General features: G+C 34.8%; 1 protein-coding gene and 1 non-coding gene across 2 annotated transcripts; one reads left to right on the top strand and one right to left on the bottom strand.

Annotated features, from left to right (window-relative positions):
- Positions 1-496: 496 nt before the first annotated feature.
- Positions 497-6,987, bottom strand: LOC127080969 (uncharacterized). Its single transcript, XM_051021253.1, has 11 exons — positions 6,652-6,987; positions 5,991-6,098; positions 5,108-5,293; positions 4,902-5,013; positions 4,794-4,827; positions 4,618-4,658; positions 4,429-4,463; positions 4,190-4,342; positions 1,583-4,047; positions 999-1,070; positions 497-868 (listed from the first exon to the last, which is right to left on the bottom strand). The coding sequence occupies exons 2-11, from the start codon at positions 6,059-6,061 to the stop codon at positions 819-821; spliced, it is 3,219 nt and encodes a 1,072-aa protein (XP_050877210.1). The 5' UTR covers positions 6,062-6,098; positions 6,652-6,987; the 3' UTR covers positions 497-818.
- Positions 6,988-15,909: 8,922 nt separating this feature from the next.
- On the top strand, positions 15,910-15,980 carry TRNAY-GUA (transfer RNA tyrosine (anticodon GUA)). The gene has a single exon. It is a non-coding gene; the product is annotated as a tRNA-Tyr (tRNA).
- Positions 15,981-25,176: the final 9,196 nt, after the last annotated feature.

Raw genomic sequence — 25,176 nt, 5'->3', positions numbered from 1 at the left:
TTTGCATATGGATTGTATATTTAAATCTTCATCTGAATACACGAAAACAAAATACAATATACACTATTATGTTCTAATAAGTAACAGAGATACATCTCCAAAAAATAAACGAAGAGATATCTCCAAAATATTTTAATATTAACTGAAAACTTGGTGCGTCCAGAGATATATCTCCGAAATCTTAGGACATTTAAATATTTTCACATGATAGTTAAGAAACATAAATATATAGATAAGAAACATAAACATATAGGATCCATTAAAAAATACCTTTCTTGAATCTTGTTTGCACGAACTAAAGTTAACATCCAGATAGATGCGTCGTTACCCTAATATTAGTGTAAATAGGCAAAATTGATACTTCTCCCTAATCTTATTTTAAAATATGCCTCCTTCAACAATATTACAATAATATTACAATGACATTTTAGAGTAATAACTACATTTTTTATAAGTAATAACTAACTACATTAGTTATATGCCATGAACAATAATCTAATGGAGAACCATAACACCGCATGAACTTTGACAGCATTAGAAAAAGAATCCAGGGACAGGAAAATTTTCTAGGAATCGAGGCAGGATCATATGAATTATACTTTTAGAGCAAATAAATAAAATAGCTCGACACAATTTAATGAATTTACAACATTCCACCCAACCCCCCTAAATTTCATAACTATCACCAATCCTCTGAAATAATTTCTGATCTAGCAATCGATGATGCAAGAACTCCATACTAATCCTTGAAATGAACATGTTCTTTGGATGATGACATAGACAAAAGAAAATCCCCATAGCATTAATGAACCTTTGACTCAGGGCTTGGTTACCCTAAAAGCTGAAAGTGAAAAGAATGACCTTGATCCTGGAACATGAACATGGGAAGGAATTATTAGTGAGGGTCATCACTAATCAGAAAAGAAAAATGTATAATTTCACTGTATAAAGATCACTAAAATCATATTTGCAACTTAAGTCATAGAGTGAAGACTAACCTCTTGTGGCTGGACCAGCACCTGAATCACGGCCACCTTGCATCTTGTGAGAACCCTTGCCATCATCTCTTGCTGCATGACACATTTATAAACGATGAGAATATTGACATGAGGAAGGAAGGTATCAAGCTAAGTGTGATATGAAAGACAGCACAAAGAAACTAGCAGCATGAAATGAGGATACTATCTTTGCGACTTTCATTTCAGACTCTATCGAGTTCCCTATACAAAGGATGCTATAGTTAAGAATTTTTAGAAGATTAACTAAGATATGCCTGAATAACTAATTCAGAGGCTTTTAGTTAAAATTGAATACCAAACAAGTATTGCGTCGATTGATTAACTAAGTTGCAAATATACAAGGTTTGTGTTAGCAAGAGTTACAGCACAAGGAAAGCATCAAATGTTTGAGCTTTTCAAGTACGTCTTACAGGAAGGGTTGTTATATTACCAGAAATGTGACAACATTGAGAACATCGGAATTTATTGCATTGCAATTGGGTATGAATGAGGAGCAATGAAGTAAATTAAAACAGAAAGGCGAAAATAAGAGGATGAAACCTACTAGATAATCTTACTAGTACCTAAATAGTCATAGCTTTTCACATTGAGTGCAGCCTTTCTCAGTAGATTGTCAGCATTCCTTTTATTAGAATTTTTAAACTCCTCAGAATCATCTTCTCCTTCAGAAAAAACAGATGGAGTAGACCAGCCTGTAGAACCTGTTTCAGCTTTGCTCTTCCGAGCAAATTTCAAAAGTCTTTTCAGACCTTTGGGTGCATCTTTTTGGTAAAGCATGGTAGGAGGATTCTCGGCATTTCCCCACTCACCAATGTCAGGTTCGCTGATTTCTTCTTGAAGCATCTGTGATAGAGAATGGCGAACACGAGGACTAGTTGATCCTGATGCTGCAGCATTGGCCAGAGATGCAGGTTGAAATGTGCTATCCTCACATGGCTTGGGCAGCTCCAGATCCTCTTCTGTTTCTACCCAGGCTGAAGGTGATATGGTTGATTCTTCTTCATTTCTTACATTCAAGGAAGATTCTTCTATATATGTTGAGACATCCCCAGTACTAGGATCTTGGTCTAAGTTTTCTGTCTCACCACATAGCAAATGGTTATTTATCTGATTCTGAGGGTCTGATTCTGTAGCAGCAATATGATGACTAGGTGTCACAGTGTCCCTGTCTGAATGCCGACTGGCCGAGTCAGAAGCATTGACAACCAACTCACTTTCTTGATCTTCAATACGGTCTTCACCATCTCTATGAGATTTGTCCAGCTTAGGAGGAGGACTTTTATTCTTGTTAGGATCACCGGAACCATTCCCCATTCGAGAACCTTTGCGTAGAAATGGTTTTGATTCCAATGGAACTACACTGCTTTTCTTGGTCCCCTTGTTAACTAAGCTAGCCTTGGAAGGAACAGTTTCTCCGGAATCTGATGTCACTTTTGATTTGATTGCATTGCTCTTGTTTGATTTGATTGCATTGCTCTTGTTTGGGATACCTGTCTGCCGCTTCTCATTCGTGCTTTTGAGGTTCCTGGCATTACTTGGCTGAATTTCTTTCTCATTTCGGCTTTGCGGCTGAGATTTTTCCCTTTGTGGGCTTGGTAGGGGAACAGATGCTGTTAACACAGGCTTTCGACGTGTTGGGGTGCTGCTTGCAGATGAAGTCCCTCCACGGCCTATAGAAGGGGGTGTCCCGGTAGTCTTAGGGGAGGGTGTTGCTGACCAAGACTTACGGGTAGCAGGCACTGATGATGATTTGGCTGACACTTTTTTCGCAACTGTGGACTTAGGGGTTGTTTCCTTTGGGGAATTTGCGGGCTGAGGTGAATTTCTAAGAGGTTTTTGAGGTAACCTTGTAGAACTTGTTTTAGTTGCACTCACATTTTTGGACATTTCAGCCTTTTTCTTGTTAACTAATTGCTGCATTTCGTGAATCGGTGCTTCTTTTCCTACTCGCTTTCCAACCTTCTCTCCTCGGAGTTTTGCATCCCTTTTCTCCTTATAATGATCATAAGACCGCCCTCTCTGCTCAGATGAAGTGTTCTGGTTTTTCCTAGGCTGGGGCTTTCCAAATAAAACAGGCTTACTTTCAACCATTTTCTTAAGAATCTGGTCAAACTCTGCTTGTTTTCGTTGATTCCATTCTGCCGAGGCTGCTAACTTTTTTATTGTTTCCTCTCTTGCTATGGGACTAGTTTCTTCTAGATTATCTACAGTATAAGAATCTACTTTTTCCTGTATTTCTGGTTTTACATCACAGTCAGGGGTATTGTGACTTTCAGAAACAAAATCAGACACCACTTCTACTTCAGAATTCTTAGGAATCTCATCACATATCGCATCGTTTGAAGTCAATGGAACAGGATCTTGGGGAACGGGATCTTGCAGGCCTTGAACAGAGGTTTCCCCCATACCTGAGCTCCATCTTCTCAAGACAGATTTATTTGTACTAAGAGACACATCTGTTAATGACTTCTTCTTTTGAATATCTTCTGATTGATCCCTCTGTTTACTTTCAAAAAGACTGATGGCATCTTGCACAGTTATCCTCCTTACCTCAATTTCCGGCTTCTTAAAAGGCTGTTCTGATACTTCCCCTTCAAAACCATTTTCAGCAGCATCTCTATACGATCTAGCAGGAAAAAAATTGAGACTCTTAATAGTTAATGCGGCGGCTCTGCGGGGCCCAGCCTTTCCTATTTGTACCCTTCGCATTGGGGATGCTGACCTTCTGGGTGTTACAGATCTTTGTAGGGAACGACTTCTCTCAGCAGATATTTGGTCCTCATCGCTAGAGTCAGAAGATTCCTCACTTCCTGTTGAACTGTCTCTCTCAACTTGAGCAACTTTAGCTGGTGAAACACCGTACTTAATTGGTGCATCTGAAGTTGAAGGTTTAGATATATGCAGGTCTTTAAATTCCTTGCTTACATCCTTGTGCAGCACATGAGTTACATCACATGTGAGCGTTGTAGTTTCATCGACATCCTGCTGTCTTATTTGGTTCAGTTCTATAAATTTGCACAAAGAATGCCTGAAAACATAAACAAATTGAAGGGAAAACATGTTTAACAGCAGAGCAATGTTCTTTGTGCAAAATAAAAACATATAAGCACAATCATGTACTTGCAACCACACATTCTGAGAGCCAGTAAATAAAGTTGTCTGAAACTTACTCTAAATTAGTGGCACCAAAACGATGGGAGAAATTCGATAAATCTGTCATATCTTTAGGGGAGCATTTAGCATCTGCAGCCTTGTTAAATGTTTCAGCTAACTTGTTCCTCAAAGCTGTGAGTCTTAGATCCATTGCTCGTAACAATTCATTCCTAGCAACATATTTTCAGAAAGCTTAATAATGGGTGCAGTCAATATACATCTGATAAATGTAAATATCATAGTCATAAGAACATACTTCGAAGCATCGGATGACACAGTGCTAACTTCAGCCTGTCCGTATGCAATAAATTGTTAGATGAAATATGATGTAATGCAATAAAGAAAAACACCAGATAATTGAAATTGAAGAAGTTGAGTTATTGGTAGTGGCGTGGATGAATTTGCAAAATGAACCCACTCTACAGTATTGGAGAAAAGAAATTACTATGGAAGTTGGCGCTTCACCGTTCGAGCTGCGGTTACCATCTATCAAATGTAAGAAATGCAGTTAAAATGAATGGAAATACGGAGAACAATGGAACCACTCTACTGTCTACTCAACCACATCATGAGTCCAACCTCTGACACATTCAAATATAATAAGAATTTAGTGAAATTTACCTCTTTCACCGCTTCCAAGATGATCCTGACAGTCCTGATTTCAAAAGACATCTATCAATCAAAAGCTAAACACATCTCGTTTTGATTTATTGAAAGAGAGACTATTACCTTCCCATATAAAGAAACATGAAATTTTTTTGAATTCTCCAACTGAGACATCTCATCCATGATACTATTGATGACCTTTATTGAATCTGGTGAACCAACAACATGCAGGAACCTAAGAGGCAAAATAATATCAGAGCTGGTAAAGTTTCCGAGAAATCAAATGCAATAATAACAAAAAAAAGGATAAACCACTATTTGATATCAACCTTTTTACAGTTGCTTTTGAAAACCATTCAGCACCATGCAGATCTTTTGGTAATTTAAGATCAAATTTTGCATCAAATCCTTTTGCATGCATATCATTTATTTCAGGTAAATGTGGCAATAGATGTTCCAAATGCCCAGCTGCCACTTTTTCAAATTGATTCCCCTTGCAGACATATGCCTCATACCTATGTGACCACCATGGAAAAAAATTTGAAAATATAAAATTATATCAGATTCAAACATAATAAAAATAACATTCACAGCAGATTCAGTATGAGTTATTCAATGCAGAATTAAAAGGAACGAAAAAACTATAATAAAGTACTTGCGTACAATAGTTGAGAGTCAATGTTGTCGGCAGAAGGCCAAAAATCCGCCTTATATATGCACGCGCATTGCAAGTGGCCTATGGGAGTGACAGGCATTCCTTCACAAATTTCTTATGGCGGCTGTCTAAAAATCCATCATAGCACGGCCATGATTGTCATTTAACAAAACAAAAGTCTACGACATATTATAAGTAAAATCTTTGCTAATATGTAATATGTAATAAGGGCTTGTCTTGTCAAAAAAGTAAAAAACGACTTCGCATTGTATACTATTAAGACATCTCTAAAATAAATTTATTCATTGGTCTAACAAATTCTTTTTATAACTAATAATTTTATAATTAATGATATAATCTACTTCTAAAATATTAAAAGTGAATGATGTTTCCATCTTTAATTATGCAAAAAAAATTCAAACTACGCACACCGGTATACTTTCTGGAATAAACCAATTACTTCAAAAGACTTCCCTCACAAAATCAAAGAAATCTATTACAGAAAGAGAGGAAAGCAGCATCTAAAAGGAAGACATAGTATCATTGCTGATACTAACCTATTTTTATTCGGGAAAATCTTAATCGAAGCATAATCCAAAGATGCAGCACCATCAATAGCATCCTCCATTTCCAATATTTCAGATGAAAGACAAAGGAACTAGAACCTGAAACAAAAACAGCATCAACACAAACTACATGCAGAATGTCACTCCAAATTTACTCAATACTTTCCCCCATCAAACAAACGGCACCAAGTGAGAGAACCAATCAACATCTATCCTATCCATGCAACTAGATCATATTCCGTTACGGAAAATACAAATACAGAAACCTAAATCATACACCTAACCATCAAGTTTAATACATCCCAAATTCAAACATAATAGAAGTCCGTTAATAACACATATTCCTATTCTGGTGTGAAAAAAGCGCAAAAGAAATAGAAGGAAAAAATTAAACAGGATACGGTTAGAATTAGAAAGTAACTGTAATATGAAATGAAGAAATAAAAACGAATAGATAGAATTAGAAATGCATTGATTGAAGTCAGATCTAGCAAGTGTGTACGAAAAAATCAAAAGAAAGTTAGTAAGTAACGAAATCTTGGATTGTTCAAACACGGTCAAATCGAGAGAAAAAAAAAGGGGGGAAATCAAAATCGAAATGAAACGGTTACAGAAGAGAAATGCAGTAACGGAAAGTGAAGTTGGTGAATACCTTTCTTTCTGGTTGAAGTAAGAAACGGTTGAGATCTGAAAACGAGTTTAGTGGATTGTCAGAGAGAGATCTTGAAGAAGAAAGTGAGAGACTGAGAGAGTGAGAGAGATGAAGAAGGTGTTGCTTGATGATGCAGCATCCAATTTGAATCTGCGAAAGAGTCGGTTATGATTGTGGTCCGCGGGTAAGTTGATTCAACTGGTTAGTTCAGCACCACCACCACCCTCACCGCATAACATCACTCACCTTCCAGTTGAATAATTAATACTCTTCTTCTCATTGTACCCCACGCGTGCAATTCACGCACCCACTGGCCACTTTTTTTTTTCTCTTTATATTTTCTTTTTTTATTTCAAAAGAAATTGGACTAGTAGTAATCTTGTAACACACTTTTTAATACTTTCTTTCAAATACTTCCCCTTTATTAGATGAAATGTAGTTAGGTTTCGTAAATTTGGAAACGGAGGCACTTCACCTAAAATGAAATGATGTACATAGATATAGTGGTATAGGTTTAAATTACTATGTCCCATTTTTTACATTATCAATTATAATTATTTTGTTGTAACACTATCAAAATATTTAATAGAAATTGAGTTTTTGACCTTTCTATTATACATAGAGCATTTGGGCTAGATTATGATTGGTTAAAGAAGTGAATATTATATGATGCAGAGTAATTTAAGTATGTGGGTGTTAATTTGAAGAGGTAAGGAGGGAAAAGAAGGTTGACAGAGATTGGATTGAGAAAATCAAAATAAACGACAATTTCTCACCGCAACCAAATGCATAACACGCGTGCATTTGGGGTTTCTAGATCCATACATATAAACAAATAATAATTAAATAAACACATGTTACTCGTCAAATTTGTATTACTATATTCTTTGAATAAACTAAATTTTAAACAAAAATTTGTCCACCTTTGGTAATTTACCATGCATGCCCCTGTCTCTACAAAATACTCGTATACATATATATACACAGACAAGACTAACCACCTCCCTAATATCATATCACCTACATTATTAAAGAATATAAATCTCACTATCTATGTTTTTGTCTTGTTATGGTAGAGAGTACGCGCTTGAGGAACAGAACAAAGAGCACAAGGTTTTCCATGTTCATTTATTTTGATTTTCATTACTTTATCATATTAGAAAGTTTTTCTTAACCTTATTTATGATTAAGAATAAGTGATTGATTGGATTGCCTTTTGTAATAGTACTTGAGTGTTTATTTTGTCTTTAACCATTCAGTTTTCAAACTTAAAATGTCTAATATGTTCAATAATTATTTCAAATTAGCTTAAATACAATTTTGTTTTTCTATTTCAATTTTAAATAAAAATCTGTTTCTTAATTTTTATTTCAATGTTTTCTCAATTTATATATTTACTCAAATATTTTTATAAGCAAAAGAAATTAAGGAGTATAAGAGGCATTCAACTTGTGGTAACAAAAAGACTGAGGCCTCATTAACAAAGACTAGATTAACCAACAGACTTGTTACATCATCTTAGCGCAAGAAAGGGATTAACAACTCACTTTGACCACAAAATCTCGATATGGTTATTACTTCAGACAAAAAACCACTCTCTAGAAAGATACTGAATTTGATCCAAAATGTCTAACTTTGCCAAAATTACATCTTCGAATAGAATAATGTTCCTGACAACTCAAATTTCCCAACACACTAAAATCAAAAAGAAACTTTTCAAATCATCTTTGAATAAACTCCTACATCTAGAATTGAAAATAAACTGGTGTTGAAGCAGTGAGTTAGTCTCTTTCACTTCTTCAATTCCCAATCAGCTAGCAACTTGATTCCACACATCTTTTAAGACCTCACACAACATGAATAAATGGAATACGATTTCCTCTGCAGCAAAACACAAAGGGCACACTACATTGTAATCACCATGAATAATTCATCTTTTATGCAACAAATCTTTCGTTGGTAGCCTATTCAAAATGGACTTCCAACCGAATAATTGAACTTTGCTTGAAATATTTGATTTCTAAATATACGCCAAGTCAGTGGTGGTAGCAGCATCTAGCGCGAGATCCACATTCCATAACTTCATCAATTTATCATAATTATAACCACATTGAAATTGACATTGTTCTGTCAAACCAAAGTACCCTCCATTTCATGAGTAATATTGATGTTTCTGAGTATTTGGTAGAGCTGTAAAAGTTGATTCTGCGTGCAGTAGGAAGAGAATTTGGATTTGTCACAATACTCCAAATCCAGTATCCATCGACCTGAACTCCCATCTTCGCGACCTTCGCATTGTGACCTGCAACAAAGCAAAACATGTCCGGAAAAATAGCTGACAGAGAACTGCCACTGATCCAGTAACCGTTCCAAAAGTCGATATTCGCCTTGTTGTCGAGTTTTGCTAAAATAGCTTGGTTTATCTAATTCTGACTGGAAGCTACATCAGCGTCTATAGAGCATAAGTCTGACCACCGCAAGGATTGATCACGCTTACGAGTGGGAACACAAATGCTAAGGAGCTGCTTGATCGAATCTTCATACCTGGAAAACAACAAACAACCCACAAATTATCTTTCTCATTTAATATGCGCCAATGGCACTTGCTAAGCAGCGCATAGTTGAATGTCTCAACATTTTTCACACCCAATCCTCCCAATTCCTTATGATTTGCTATATTCTAGTATTCATGTCATTATATTTTATGTTTATTTTAATTAAATATTTTATTTGTTGGAAAAAAAACGGATTTGATATCTTTTTCATCTTGTATCTTGGATTTGAATTTTATTTAATCTTGTAACTTAAAAAAATGATTATTTCAATCTCTTTAGTGTACAAAATATATCATGTATCATTTTTAATTTATTAGTTAAAATCAATTATGTGAAATATCTTATGCATATGTATTATTATTTATGTCACCATGTATGTCATATGGTTAATTAACAATGAAAAAATCTATAAAAAAAAAATTATCACTAAATGTGAAGAAGATGAAAAAGCACATTAGAGATAACATAAAAAAAAACTTAAATCTAACCTAGATCCACGATTTCTGCCTATTTTCATCCAGATTTTGGCCATAACAAAATACCCAAATCCGCAATTGATGCACCCTTTCATCAAGCTTTTGGCCAAAATAGAAAAATTCATAATTCATGCATGAAGAAGTTGAACATTTATGCATAAATATGGTTAACCTAAAAAGATATTTTAGTGATTGATTTTTGTTACTAAATCAATCACTAAAGTTCAATATTACACATCTTCTGCCACCGAGCGAAAGTTGACGTTATTACTAATATTTGGATGGAAATGACTAATGTGATACTTTTTAAAAATTTGAAAGACCCATAAGATGTTTTTAAGTTATGGGGTAAAAATGAACTCTGAGTACAAGATACAGGATAAAAAATAGTAAGGAACATTAATTTTAAATGGATAAATAAAGTAATAAAGGGTAACTTGTCAAAATAATTATCGATAATAACCATAATATTCAATACTCAGTTCTGCAAAAATTTCAGTTTTAGAAAATTGATGTTTTCGATTAACAATGCATATCTTAATTAAATCAAATGTGCAATGTTTATATTTTGTGAATGGGTTAAGAAAAGTGTTTCGGAATATTGTTGTTTCTTATTAACACTTCATTAGGTATTTGAATCCTCATTTTTTACATGTACAATCGAAATGGATTCTAAAACATACATTTTAGTTTCTGTCGGTTTGATTAAGAAGATATTCAATACCCATAAAATAACTTTTAGTGGTCGATTTTTTTGTCGTTAAATCAATGACAGCAGTTAATGTTGCACGTCAATGAAACATAACATCAATACTGACATTTGGATGAAAAGTGTTAACATGTTATATTTTGAACAGTTGAGGGACCTAAATGCTTCTTTATAAAGTTATAGGAACAAAACGAACCTCTTCTACAAGATACATAATTAAAAAATGGTATTAAATAGTGTTAGAACAACAACCAATATACAAGATTAAAGATAAATGAAAGTAAAAGACAATGAACATGATCGATCTTTATTAATGTAGTTCGGCCAATGGTGCATACCACTGCTACTATAGAGAAACTATAATTTCCTTTATTTTTGTCTTTTGAATTAGGATTTAAGTTTTACATACCATATTTATAATACTAGGATTCAGTTTACCTCAATCATAATCCCTAGTTACCCACAATAAATTGTTGTCTCTACCCATAGTAATCTCCACAATATGAGATATACTCAACAATACCCATAATAATCTTCACAATATGATCCATACTAAACAATCTCCACATTGGTGAATATCAAACTACTATTAAGACTTTATGCACGCCAATTCATCCTGGAAACTGGGGAGGTGCAACTCCTGCTTAACATTGAGAAACATGTAACAAGTCCAAGTCCATCATCTTTTATTTTCATCCTTTTGGATGTTCTTGCTTTATCCTAAATACTAAAGATTATTTGAACAAGTTTGATTCTAAAGCACGGAAATGTATTATGTTGGGATACTCATAAAGCTCTAAAGGCTACAGAGTATACAATACAAAAACATTAATTGTGGAAGAATCAATACATGTCAGATTTGATGACAAGCTTGACTCTGAAAAGTCAAAGCTAAGTGAAAATTTTGCATAACTAGAGATAACACTCTGAGGGTCTGAGGAAAAGGCTAAAGAATCTGAATAAGCATAAAAGAGAACTTCAGAAGCTCATGAAGTCACTTTAAACCAGAAAAGATCAAGAACTAGACAAAATGCATATGAAGAATTGATTCTGGGAAACAAAGATGAACCTGTCAGAACAAGATCAACATTCAAGGGATCTGAAGAAACGCTTCTGGGACTAGTATCTCTGATAGAGCCAACATCTTGTGAAGAATCACTTCAAGACAAAGAATGGATTCTGGCAATGAAAGAAGAACTTGATTAATTTGCAAAGAACGATGTCTGGGATCTTGTACCAAAACCCAAGGGAACCCATGTAATTGGAACCAAATGGGTGTACAAAAACAAACTAAATGAAAAAATGGTGAAGTGGTCAGAAACAAAGCACGGCTGGTAGCACAAGGTTATAGTCAACAAGAAGGTATTTACTACAACGAAACCTTTGCTCCAGTCGCCAGGTTAGAATCTATTCGCTTACTTGTATCTTTTGCTGTAAATTATTCCATCAAACTATATCAGATGGATGTCAAGAGTGCATTTATGAATGGATATATTTCTAAAGAAGTGTATGCTCATCAGCCTCCTGGTTTTGAAAACTCATAATGTCCATAACATGTTTTTAGACTGAAAAAATCTTTGTATGGTCTAAAATAAGCTCCTAGAGCTTGGTATGAAAGACTAGGTGCTTTTATTCTAGAAAATAATTTTATCAGAGGCAAAGTTGATTCTACACTCTTCTATAAAAACATCAGAAATTACCTCATGATCTGTCAAATATATGTTGATGACATGATTTTTGGTTCTGCTAATTGTAGCGGGGTATTCGTTACCATTAGAGATATTAACTAAATCCAAGGTAAGCCATACAAGTCGAGTCGCCACCGCACTTCTATTTATCCAAAGGAATGGTTAGAAAGCGAACAAAAACCTAAAAGTTTTATCGAATCAAAAACTAGTAAAAATGTCAGAGATCTGGGTAAGGGGGTTGGTTATGCAATGGGAAGGTTTTAAGCACCCAAAACATCCTAGGTACTCCTAGGGAGCCCTTTTCATAAGTGTTGTTCTAGTCTAAAGGGTGTAGGTATATCTAAAGTACTATTTACTAAAAGGAAGGTTAAAAGAAAATGACTCGCAAGGATGTTACATCCACTGCCTACGTATCTCATCTGAGTATGAGAATCAGAGTCTTCGTAGCTCGGCTACTTATGGGTTAAAGAGAAGTGTGCTCAGTAAGACGTCGTGTCTTATGCCTACGTATCTCATCTGGAATGAGAATCAGAGCAAAACATAGTTCGACTAACTAGGGGTTAAGGATTGCCATCTGAACATGGACTTACAAAAGAGGACACCAGTTGTGTCAAAGGAGGGTGGGCAGTGTGTTCAACGTCCTAGCAGTAGGTGTCGCAGCTCGCTGAATCGAGTCTTAGGCAATTACCTCTTTGCAATAGAACGGACTGACATGCCACAAGATCGGAGACGCACGGAAGGTCTAAAAGTGGGGAAGCTCTGCTCTAGAGTTGTCATGCAATATGGACCTATGTGTTAGGATTTACAAAGGGGAACATCTACCTAATGTTAGCATGCAAATAATAAGGAAATTCTACCTATGTTATCATACAAAGGGTTCTACCTAATGGGTGCTACCTAAACGGAACAAGAGTCGACGGATGGAGCGCGGAGAGGAGTTACGGATAAGGGGTAGATGACGATGCCAGAGGAAATCGACTTACAGGTAGATGGCGATGCCTAAGGCAATCAACTTACAAGAGGATGGATGAATGCGTGTTGGTTCTGTTAAGTTTTGAAAATGATTACTCGACGTTGGATCGAGCTTTTGATCTTATTTTGAAATGGTTATCGGATGTTCGTTTTAATTCTTGTATTAACAGGTGACTAAATAAATAAAGAAATAAATATTATACACTTTATGGGAGAGGGGTACATTTGTTATGAATGGAGATTGTTCATGGCAAACAAACAATAAGAATATATGCCTCATACATCATACAAGTAGGCAACAGTTATCAATCAGATCGGATAAATAAACAATATATAATCAAACCCAAGAATCAAATAATGGATCATTTAAACAATGCATGGGAGTATGAACATGTTAAACAATCAAGCAATAGAAAGCATGAATGAGAGAAACAAGTATAAAAGATAACAGATGAATCAAACAGATGAAAATATACACACGAAGGGTCCACTGAATAATTTAATCAGGAAATGAGGTAAGGACCAAATAAAATCAAGGTAAAAGACCTCTAATATATGGCATATGAGATGAACAAGGGAGGATCAAAAGATCTCTTCAATTGTCATAAGCAATCCCTAAGTCAAACATCGATCATAAAGAAGTCAACTGAAAATTCAAGTCAACTTAAAAAATAACAAATAAATAGCAAATTAATCAAGAAAATTATTTTTAGTTTACGTTTATTTTAATTGACAAGTTTTTGACATTAATTTTTATTTTCTACAGGACCGTGATACGCTGAAGTTTATTAACCACATGCGGAAGATTACTGGCTTGCCTTAGCCGAATGAGGATCGGTTTCAGGCAGCTTTGTCCCTATCTGGGATGAAGGATTTGTGCATGACTGATTATACTACTGAACCACGGGATGCTTGATGCATTTTTGGAGAGATGGAACTCAGAGACCTCGTCATTTCACCTCCTGCTTGGTGAGATGTATATCACACTCGACGATGTCTCGTGTTTGCTACATCTCCCTATTAGGGGGAGACTCCTAGACCATTGGTGGATTCGCAAAGATGAGACATTCGAGATGATGGTATACTATTTGGGGCTAACCCAACGAAGGTGAATGAGGAGTTGGATAGGACCGGGGGGGCTCATGCTCAGTTTGAATACCTGAAAAAAGGTATATATATATATAAAGGAGCTCCAGATAGCACATTAAGCTACTGAGAATGCAAATTTATGTTAGATGTATTTCGTATGATGTCAAAACTAGGATACTTTAGCGTTTATATATATTGGACGGTATCCTCTGAGTCTTAATGGGCATCTTAGCACTATGAAGCATAAAAATATTTTGAAATAAGTTTGAAAAATTTTCATGCATTAAAAACAAGTTTTTATAGGGGAAATAGTCTATGTTTTGACACATACGTGGCATAGGTCGACACCTAGAAGAAAAACTTTTCTATGTGTCAACACATACGGGTTACAGGTCGACACATGTAAGTCATTTTTAAAACCTGTAGATTCTGTTTGATGTGCCGACTTATAGTCCGACACATGACTTACATAGGTCGACATATGCATCAAAAATCTGGAAAATTTGCATTGTTTTATAAACCTCTTGCATTCTTTTTGATTCCAACTTGTATACATATAGATACTTAATGCATGCATTATTTCTAGCAAGGTTCTAGAGTAAACCTACACGAAATCGAGATTTCAAAGAATTCTCATCATCTTCAACCTCATTCTATACATACACATAAATAAACTACACATAATCATTCTTTGTTTGGGTGTCATCTAGAATTGGTTGATAACTTCCAATTTAGGTTGTTGAATTGTAAATTGTAAATTGGGTTGAGATCTTTGAGGATTTAAAATAATAAAACCAAGCTGGAGTTTTACTTAAAGATCAATTAAGGATTCGAAGGTTTTGGACAGGATTACATAATTTGGATCTGACCGAGTGAAGACTTTGAAGAACGGAAGTTTCTTGCAAATGAGTAGCGTGAGACGGTGGATCATATTGGTAAATCTTGGATTACAATAATTCGCAATTTGGATTCAATCGAGTGAAGGCTTTGAAGAACATAAGGTTCTTGCAAAGTAGTTTCGTTAGACGATAAATCAAAATGGCATTGTTGGGTGACTTGATCAAGCTCATATCAAGGGAAGAGAAAGTGGTAGAATCAACATCAAACATAGGATTTGTAGGGATAGATTGTTACATTTCTCTTGTATACTACTTTTGCAAAGTAAGGTCAATTTCATTATCTGAATTCGAGTTCGTGTTCAAATTTATAAGGAACTGTCTACACAAATCCTTGTGTACTCTCTCTATCTCTTTTATATTTCATTTGCAAATTGTTGAATTTATCGATTGTGCGATCAAAATGTTTGGCTAATTTTTTTTTAACCTTTTGAAAGAGGTTTTTTTGAGGTGATCACAATCTATTAGATTGTGGTTGGATTTGAAGAACAACAAAATCATACAAATTTTCAAACGAAATCGATTGCACACAAGGTGTTCGATGATTTGACCCAATAGCATTTTTGTGTATTTTATCATTGGGAATAGTCTCTACTTTTAACATAACATTCAATTGGTTGTGGTTGAAAGTTTGTTGATCAAATTTGTGTTCATTATCATGTTTTGATTGTAATTACACATATCTGAGCTTTTTGATAGCGGTTCGGTTGGACGATTCGATCCAGGTCACTTTTGCTCGCCATAAAAAATTTCAAAATAATTTTCGTTTAAGTTTTTAACTTGGGGTCTATTCACCCATCCTTTAGATCATTGCCTATCGTCTAACAGCTACAGGTGATGACGAGCAAGTTGAGTTCCACATTGTATCATTTGGGCGGTATGGCCGAGTGGTAAGGCGGGGGACTGTAAATCCTTTTTCCCCAGTTCAAATCCGGGTGTCGCCTGATCGACAAGATAATAAAAAAAAAATTCTATTCGATTTCCAGTCTACGAAAAAGAAAACTCTTTCTTTTGGGTAATCCATAGTAAAAGAATTTACTAGCCTGTTTTCCAATTGTTTTAGAGAACGAATCGGGACGGGATAACACATGCTATGAGAGAATACATGTTATATTTGGTTGACACTACGATTTTTATGGACAAGAGTTCCACTTATACAAATTTCATCTACCTATGGTACTTCTAGGATTTTGAATGGATCCATGAGTACAACTTGAGGGCCTCTTATTCGGTCTACTTGTATTCGAAGTTATCAGAGGGTTGCGGATCACGTCTCACTACTCCTTATTTTCCCGAGCGCATCATGTGGCAGTTCAGCTACACTCTGACCATTTCCAGACATCCTGTTGTCTCTGTTTCTCCTGCTTTGACACGTAGACAGATGGATGACATAATTGATGATTATGAAAGTCATCTGGTATCAGAGGAGACGCTAAGTACCATATCCCTGAGCGACTGGAGCTACGTGGACAGGTACATCATATGGTTCTTCAAGGTGTCACATATGTATCTGGTGCATACTGCTCCATGAGATCCACTGAGACTAGCTCATCAGGAGATACTAGAGGAGGAGCAGGCACAGTTAGATCATGATGAGGATGTCTTATCTAGATGCAGTCGCATTGTGGAGATTGCACAGGTAGGCATTGACAGAGATATATCTTCCTTGATGGATCTGATGTTAGGCGGGTCCTAGATGCCATCATGACGGAGGCACGGGAGACATTGATGTATCGGAGACACCATTGAATGGCGGGGAAATTGATGGTTGAGGAGGCAGAGGAAATGTAATCTGACATACATAGTAGTGCAGTAGTATATAGTAGTTGTACTATGGATTGTATTTTATTTTCACCTCTGACTACTTTATCATTATATTCGATTTTATTTATATATGACATTTAGACCATCCGAAATTATATACGTCATTTTTTGCATATGGATTGTATATTTAAATCTTCATCTGAATACACGAAAACAAAATACAATATACACTATTATGTTCTAATAAGTAACAGAGATACATCTCCAAAAAATAAACAAAGAAATATCTCCAGAATATTTTAACATTAACCGAGAATTTGGTGCGTCCAGAGATATATCTCCGAAATCTTAGAACATTTAAATATTTTCACATGATAGTTAAGAAACATAAATATATAGTTAAGAAACATAAAGATATAGGATACATTAAAAAATGACCTTTCTTGAATCTTGTTTGCACGAACTCAAGTTTTACTCAAAAACATAACATCCAGATAGATGCGCCGTTACCCTAATATTAGTGTAAATAGGCAAAATTGATACTTCTCCCTAATCTTATTTTAAAATATGCCTCCTTCAACAATATTACAATGACATACAAGAGTAATAACTACATTTTTTATAAGTAATAACTAACTACATTAGTTATATGCCATGAACAATAATCTAATGGAGAACCATAACACCGCATGAACTTTGACAACATTAGAAAAAGAATCCAGGGACAGGAAAATTTTCTAGGAATCGAGGCAGGATCATATGAATTATACTTTTAGAGCAAATAAATAAAATAGCTCGACACAATTTAATGAATTTACAACATTCCACCCAACCTCCCTAAATTTCATAACTATCACCAATCCTCTGAAATAATTTCTGATCTAGCAATTGATGATACGCTGAAGTTTCTTAACCACATGCGGAAGATTACTGACTTGCCTCAGCCGAATGAGGATCGGTTTCAGGCAGCTTTGTCCCTATCTGGGATGAAGGACTTGTGCATGACCGATTATACTACTGACATATTTATATTTCAATATTTTCTCAATTTATATTTTTATTTTGATTTTCATTACTTTATCATATTAGAAAGTTTTTCTTAACCTTATTTATGATTAAGAATAACTGATTGATTGGATTGCCTTTTGTAATAGTACTTGAGTGTTTATTTTGTCTTTAACCATTCAATTTTCAAACTTCAAATAGCTAATATGTTCGATAATTATTTCAAATTAGCTTAAATACAATTTTGTTTTTCTATTTCAATTTTAAATAAATATCCGTTTCTTAATTTTTATTTCAATATTTTCTCAATTTATATTTTTACTCAAATATTTTATAAACAAAACAAATTATGGAGTATAAGAGGTGTTCAACTTGTGGTAACAAAAAGATCGAGGCCTCATTAACAAAGACCAACAAACTTGCTACATCATCTTAGCGTAAGAAAGGGATTAACAACTCACTTTGACCTTAAAATCTCGACATGATTATTAATTCGAATAAAAAATCACTTTCTAGAAAGACGCTGAATTTGACCCAAAATGTCTAACTTTGCCAAAATTACATCTTCGAACAGAATAGCATTCCTGACAACTCAAATTTCCCAACACACTAAAATCAAAAAGAAACTTTTCAAATCATCTTTGAATAAACTCCTACATCTAGAATTGAAAATAAACTGGTGTTGAAGCAGTGAGTTAGTCTCTTTCACTTCTTCAATTCCCAACCAGCTAGCAACTTGATTCCACACACCTTTTGAGACCTCACACAACATGAATAAATGGAATACGATTTCCTCTGCAGCAAAACATAAAGGGCACACTACATTGTAATCGCCATGAATAATTCATCTTTTACGCAACAAATCTTTCGTTGGTAGCCTATTCAAAATGGACTTCCAACCGAATAATTGAACTTTGCTTGGAATATTTGATTTCTAAATATACACTAAGTCAGTGGTGGTAGCAGCATCTAGCGCGAGATCCACATTCCATAACTTCATCAATTTATCATAATTATAGCCACATTGAAATTGACATTGTTCTGCCAAACAAAAGTACCCTCCATTTCATGAGTAATATTGATGTTTCTGAGTATTTGGTAGAGCTGTAAAAGTTGATTCTGCGTGTAGTAGGAAGAGAATTTGGATTTGTCACAATATTCCAAATCCAGTATCCATCGACCTGAACTCCCATCTTCGCGACCTTCGCATTGTGACCTACAACAAAGCAAAACATGTCCGGAAAAATAGCTGACAGAGAACTGTCGTCGATCCAGCAACCGTTCCAAAATTCGAGTTTTGCTAAAATAGCTTGGTTTATCTAATTTTGACATGAAGCTACATCAGCACCTATATAACATAAGTCTGACCACCGCAAGGATTGATAACGCTTACGAGTGGGAACATAAATGCTAAGGAGTTGTTTGATCAAATCTCCATACCTAAAAACTAACAAACAACCCACAAATTATCTTTCTCGTTCAATATGCACCAATGGCACTTGCTAAGCAGCGCATAGTTGAATGTCTCAACATTTTTCACACTCAATCCTCCCAATTCCTTATGATTTGCTATATTCTAGTATTCATATCATTATATTATGTTTATTTTAATTAAATATTTTATTTGCTGGGAAAAAACTGGTGTAATACCCTTTTCATCTTATATCTTGGATTTGAATTTTATTTAATCTTATAACTTTAAAAAAGGATTATTTGAATCTCTTGAGTGTACAAAATATATCATGCCAGTATCATTTTTAATTTATTAGTTAACATCAATTATGTGAAATATCTTATGCATATGTATTATTATTTATGTCACCATGTATGTCATATGGTTAATTAACAATGAAAAAATCTATAAAAAAAGATTATCACTAAATGTGAAGAAGATGAAAAAGCACATTAAAGATACCAAAAAAAAACTGAAATCCAACCTAGATCCACAATTTGTGCCCTATTTTCATCAAGATTTTGGCCATAACAAAATACCCAAATCCACAATTGATGCACCCTTTCATCAAGCTTTTGGCCACAACAGAAAAATCCATAATTCATGTATGAAGAAGTTGAACATTTATGCATAAATATGATTAACCTAAAAAAATATTTTAGTGATTGATTTTTGTTGCTAAATCGATCACTAAAGTTCAATATTACACATCTTCTGCCACCAAGCGAAAATTGACATTGTTACTAATATTTGGATGGAAATGACTAATGTGGTACTTTTTGAAATTTGAAAGACCCATAAGGTATTTTTAAGTTATGGGACAAAAATGAATTCTGAGTACAAGATACAGGATAAAAAATAGTAAGGAACATTAATTTTAAATGGATAAATAAAGTAATAAATGGTAACTTGTCAAAATAATTATTGATAATAACCATAATATTGTTGTTTCTTATTAACACTGCATTAGGTATTTGAATCCTTATTTTTTACATGTGCAATCGAAATGGATTCTAAAGCATACATTTTAGTTTCTGCCGGTTTGATTAAGAAGATATTCAATACCCATAAAATAACTTTTAATGGTCTATTTTTTTGTCGTTAAATCAGTGACAAAAGTTAATGTTGCACGTCAGTGAAACTTAAAATCAATACTGACATTTGGATGAAAAGTGTTAACATGATATATTTTGAACAATTAAGGGACCTAAATGCTTCTTTATAAAGTTACAGGAACAAAACGAACCTATTCTACAAGATACATAATAAATAAATGATATTAAATAATGTTAGAACAACAACCAATATATAAGATTAAAGATAAACGAAAGTAAAAGACAATGAACATGATCGATCAATCTTTATTAATGCAGTTCGCCCAATGGTGCATACCGCTGCTACTATATAGAAACTATAATTCCCTTTGTTTCTGTCTTTTGAATTAGGATTTAAGTTTTACATACCATATTTATAATACTAGGGTTCAGTTTACCTAAATCATAATCCCTAGTTACCCACAATAAATTGTTGTCTCTATCCATAGTAATCTCCACAATATGAGATATACTCAACAATATCCATAATAATCTCCACAATATGATCCATACTAAACAATCTCCATATTGGCGAATATCAAACTCCTATTAAGACTTTATGCACTCCAATCCATCCTGGAAAATGGGGAGGTGCAACTCCTGCTTAACATTGAGAAACATGTAACAAGTTCAAGCAACACTTGAACTTATCACTGATGACTAGCTTGGTTAATATATCAATTACATTATCTGAAGTATGAACTTTTTGAAGTATATTTGTCCAGATACAAGTAACTCTCTGATATTGTGAACCCTCACATTAATATGCTTGGTCCTGGCAAGATACACTTGATTTTTTGTCAAAAAAATAGCACCATGACTATCACAATGAAACTAAACTCCATCTTGCTCAACACCTAATTTTCTCACCGATCTTATAAGCATAAGGCTTTTTTGGCAACTTCACATGCCTCCATGTACTCTACTCTAGGTGTCGACTTGGCCACTATTAGTTAAATTGATGATTTCCAATAAATAGGTTCACTTGCAAAGTTAAAGACATACCTTGTTGTAGACCTCATATCATACATATCACCAGTGTAGTTTGAATCAACATATCCTACAACTGAAGGATCACCATGTTCACTGCTAAACATGATACCATAACTTATAGTAACCTTCAAGTACCTGAAAATCCACTTGACATCTTCTCAATAACGCTTTCCTGGTTTAGACATAAACTTAGAAACTTGACTTACAACTTGTGCCAAAATTGGTGTAGTGCAAACCATAACATACATTAAACAATCAACAACATTGTCATAACGTACCTTTGACATATACTCGGCTTCTACATATGCATTTGGACATTGATCCAGTAAGATCTTAAAGTGATTTTCCAATGGAGTACTCACTGTTGGGGTAAGCCCTAGAGGCCAATACTTTTGGTACTTGTATTGAATTATTTATTAATAATAAAAGGATTTTTCTTTATTATGTTTGTTTAATAAAGTCCCTAGAAAAGCTAGTCCGTTTAATGTATCAAGTGTGACTTAATCATGAGATCCCATTAAACATAAGGACATTATTCTTAAAGTATTCATAGCCGAGCTTTATTATGAAGTGGGATAATATTAAAGCATTAAGACTATTATGTATATAGACTAATAATCACATCTCATAGATCATGGATAATGAGTTATCAAGTCTTAAACATAGGTATGAATATTATGAGTAATATTTATACTAGATTGACCCGCTATGAGAATACTACATAGAATGTTATGCAAAGTGTCATAAGTTATTCTCATGGTGATAGTTGTAACACCCGACGCCGGAGAGGACAAAGAGTGGTTACATGTTACACCCGAGGGTGAGGGAGTGGTTGTCGGTGCACGAAGCATGACAATGAGACACTCCTAGCAGCTTCTATGGAAAAAATCGAATTCACATCGAAATGAGAGGGATCCTGAGGCTATGCAGGTATGGGACTGCATGGTTGAAGGATGGTTTATAAGGATTAATTGGTACTACCTATACCAATAAGATGCATCTTCTTTTCAATAGCCCGTTCCATAAGAACTCCACAGTTAAGCGTGCTTGACTTGGAGCAATCTTGGGATGGGTGACCTTTTGGGAAGTTTCTCGGAAAGCATGTGAGTGAGGACAAAACATGTTAAAAAGACTCGTGTTGGTTTGTGGGGTCAGTCGGTAATCCTGAAAGCAGTTTGAGGCGTTACAAATGGTATCAGAGCCAGACCTCTCCCAGTACGATGTGGTTCGGGGACGAACCAAGCGGAAGTTGGTGGGCATGTAACACCCGGGGCCAGAGAGGACAGAGAGTGGTTACATATTACACTCGAGGGCGAGGGAGTGGTTGTCGGTGCACAAAGCATGATAATGAGACACTCATAGCAGCTTCTAGGGAAAAAATCGAATTCACATCGGAATGAGAGGGATCCTGAGGCTATGCAGGTATGAGACTGCATGGTTGAAGGATGGTTTATAAGGATTAATTGGTACTACCTATACCAATAAGATGCATCTTCTTTTCGGTAGCCCGTTCCATAAGAACTCCATAGTTAAGCGTGCTTGACTTGGAGCAATCTTGGGATGGGTGACCTTTTGGGAAGTTTCTCGGAAAGCGTGTGAGTGAGGACAAAACATGCTAAAAGACTCGTGTTGGTTTGTGGGGTCAGTCGGTAATCCTGAAAGCAGTTTGAGGCGTTACAATAGTGGTGTATACCACCCTTCGACTTGAAACTACTATGGACCCTAGATGTAGAGTCAGGTGATTTATTGATGATCAAGCATTGTCCGTAACTGGACGACCATAAAGATAGTTGATGGGTCCTACACAAAGCATGTTGAGGGACATGAGTGACCTAGATGGAATTTTCCCATCCTGCATAACAAGATAAATGTCTAAGGGACCAATGTTGAACTGGACAAGGATGAAACGGTCTATGTCTTGTGTTAAATATAGACATAAAGGCAAAAAGGGTAATTATACACACAAGTATTATCACATAAAAAAGATTTGTCAGATCACATAACATTTTCGTGTCTTGGGTAGTAGTGATGTGTTGCTAGATACCGCTCATTGTTTATTATGTTAAATACATGATTTAATATAATTGTCAATGTCGCGAAAACCTACAGGGTCATACACAAAAGGACAAGTTTAGGAGAGAAAGAGTAAATAAGGAACACCATAAGGTATGGTGCACTTAAGTGAATTGTAGAACGTCGTAAGATACGGTGCACTTAAGTAGAATATGAAATGTGGTAAGGTACCACGCGCTTAAGTGATTTTCGATATATCGTAAGATATGGGCCACATACACTTAAGTGGGTTTTTTAGCTTACATCCCACACAAGTGGTTCTATAAATAGAACTCTTGTGCATAAGCATTTGACTTGATGAAATTTCGTTTCTCTCTCTCTCTCTCTCTCTCTCTCTCTCTCTCTCTCTCTATATATATATATATATATATATATATATATATATATATATATATATTATATATATATATATATATATATATATATATAATATATATATATTAATATATATATATCACACACACACACTCAAAACCTTCATTCGTAGTAGCTAGCAATGAGAGTGAAGAAATTCGTTTGTATGGACTGAGTAGAGGCATTGTCACCATTCAACGCTCATGATCACTCCTTAGATCTTCATCAAAGGTTTCAATCGCTACAAGAGTTAACAGTTTCTATCATTGATCATGCCTATTCGTAAGGATCACTAAAGGAAAAAAAATTATGCTGCATTTTGGATCACAATTTTCGTTCTGTGGTATCAGAGCCACTTACGAAACCATGCATTTGATAACTGTTTATTTTCTGTATTAATATGATTAAAAGACAGAATAAATTAAATAATAAACGAGTAATTAAAGTTGGCATCACGTGTGTATGATTTGGATGATTGATGTTGACTATGCTTCGGAATCTGACGTTAGTATTGTGAAGCAACGATACATCGATCGTCCATAGGTTACACAAATGAGATCGATCAATTTATATATGTGATATAAGTAATTCTTATGCAAAATATGGTATATATGATATACTGTTTCTATTTCATTCATTCAAACACTTAATGATTGTTATTCCTTTGAGCGATTAATGGTCATTTGCTTCGGAATTCGACATTAGTATGGTGAAGTAATGACATGTTGATCAAGCATACTGAATTATCCATCGAGGTGTGTTTTGACGGTATGAAATTGTTGCATTAGGGTTCATGACAGTACAAGGTTTGTGTTGTCAAAGAGTTATGCGATTAGGGTTGTGACTGCACAAGAGTTGTGCTTTAAAGTATCAAGTGTTGATGCGAAAAACGATGTCAATTTCAAATGAATTATTCATTAAAATTTTGCATCGGGGCGTTGTCCCTAACAACCCTACAGGGGGCGCTGCCCCATTGACCCCCGGCTAACTCTGTGTAGTGTGATCAATCGTCGAAATTTAATTTGGTTTATTTAATTAACATAATTTAAATTAATAATAATAATGTGTTTATTATTATTGTTTTGTGGTGATCAGTTATGGCCTTATTTTTCCTTTATTTTGTTTTTGGGATTTTAAAATACAGCATACGTGTCGTGCCTCTCTCTTAATCTTTTAATGTAACTTCTTTTCTCATCTCACTTCCTCGTATGTAAAACGAGATTCTTTTATGTAATGTAATGTTAGGAAGTAAAACAAGAATACAATATCAAATGAGGGCAACCTTGAAGATCTTGCTTGGAGAAGCTTAGATCGTTATTAGGTTAGTTTGGGTTCTCTCATTGGCTTGGGGGAACAATTACGATAGGGCCCATAACTGTCTCATTTTGTATGTATGTTAATGCA

This window comes from Lathyrus oleraceus, chromosome 5, assembly GCF_024323335.1.
Source record: "Lathyrus oleraceus cultivar Zhongwan6 chromosome 5, CAAS_Psat_ZW6_1.0, whole genome shotgun sequence".
In the NCBI taxonomy this organism is placed as follows: Eukaryota; Viridiplantae; Streptophyta; class Magnoliopsida; order Fabales; family Fabaceae; genus Lathyrus; species Lathyrus oleraceus.
Note: the sequence above shows the minus strand (reverse complement) of the source record. Positions and strands in the feature narration are given on the sequence as shown.

Coding starts and splice junctions, on each gene's coding strand:
- LOC127080969 (XM_051021253.1), bottom strand. CDS start 6,061: ATGGAGGATGCTATTGATGGTGCTGCATCTTTGGATTATGCTTCGATT. Junction 4,659..4,793: donor TCTTGGAAGCGGTGAAAGAG/GTAAATTTCACT, acceptor TACATTTGATAG/ATGGTAACCGCAGCTCGAAC. Junction 4,464..4,617: donor GTGAAGCGCCAACTTCCATA/GTAATTTCTTTT, acceptor GCATACGGACAG/GCTGAAGTTAGCACTGTGTC.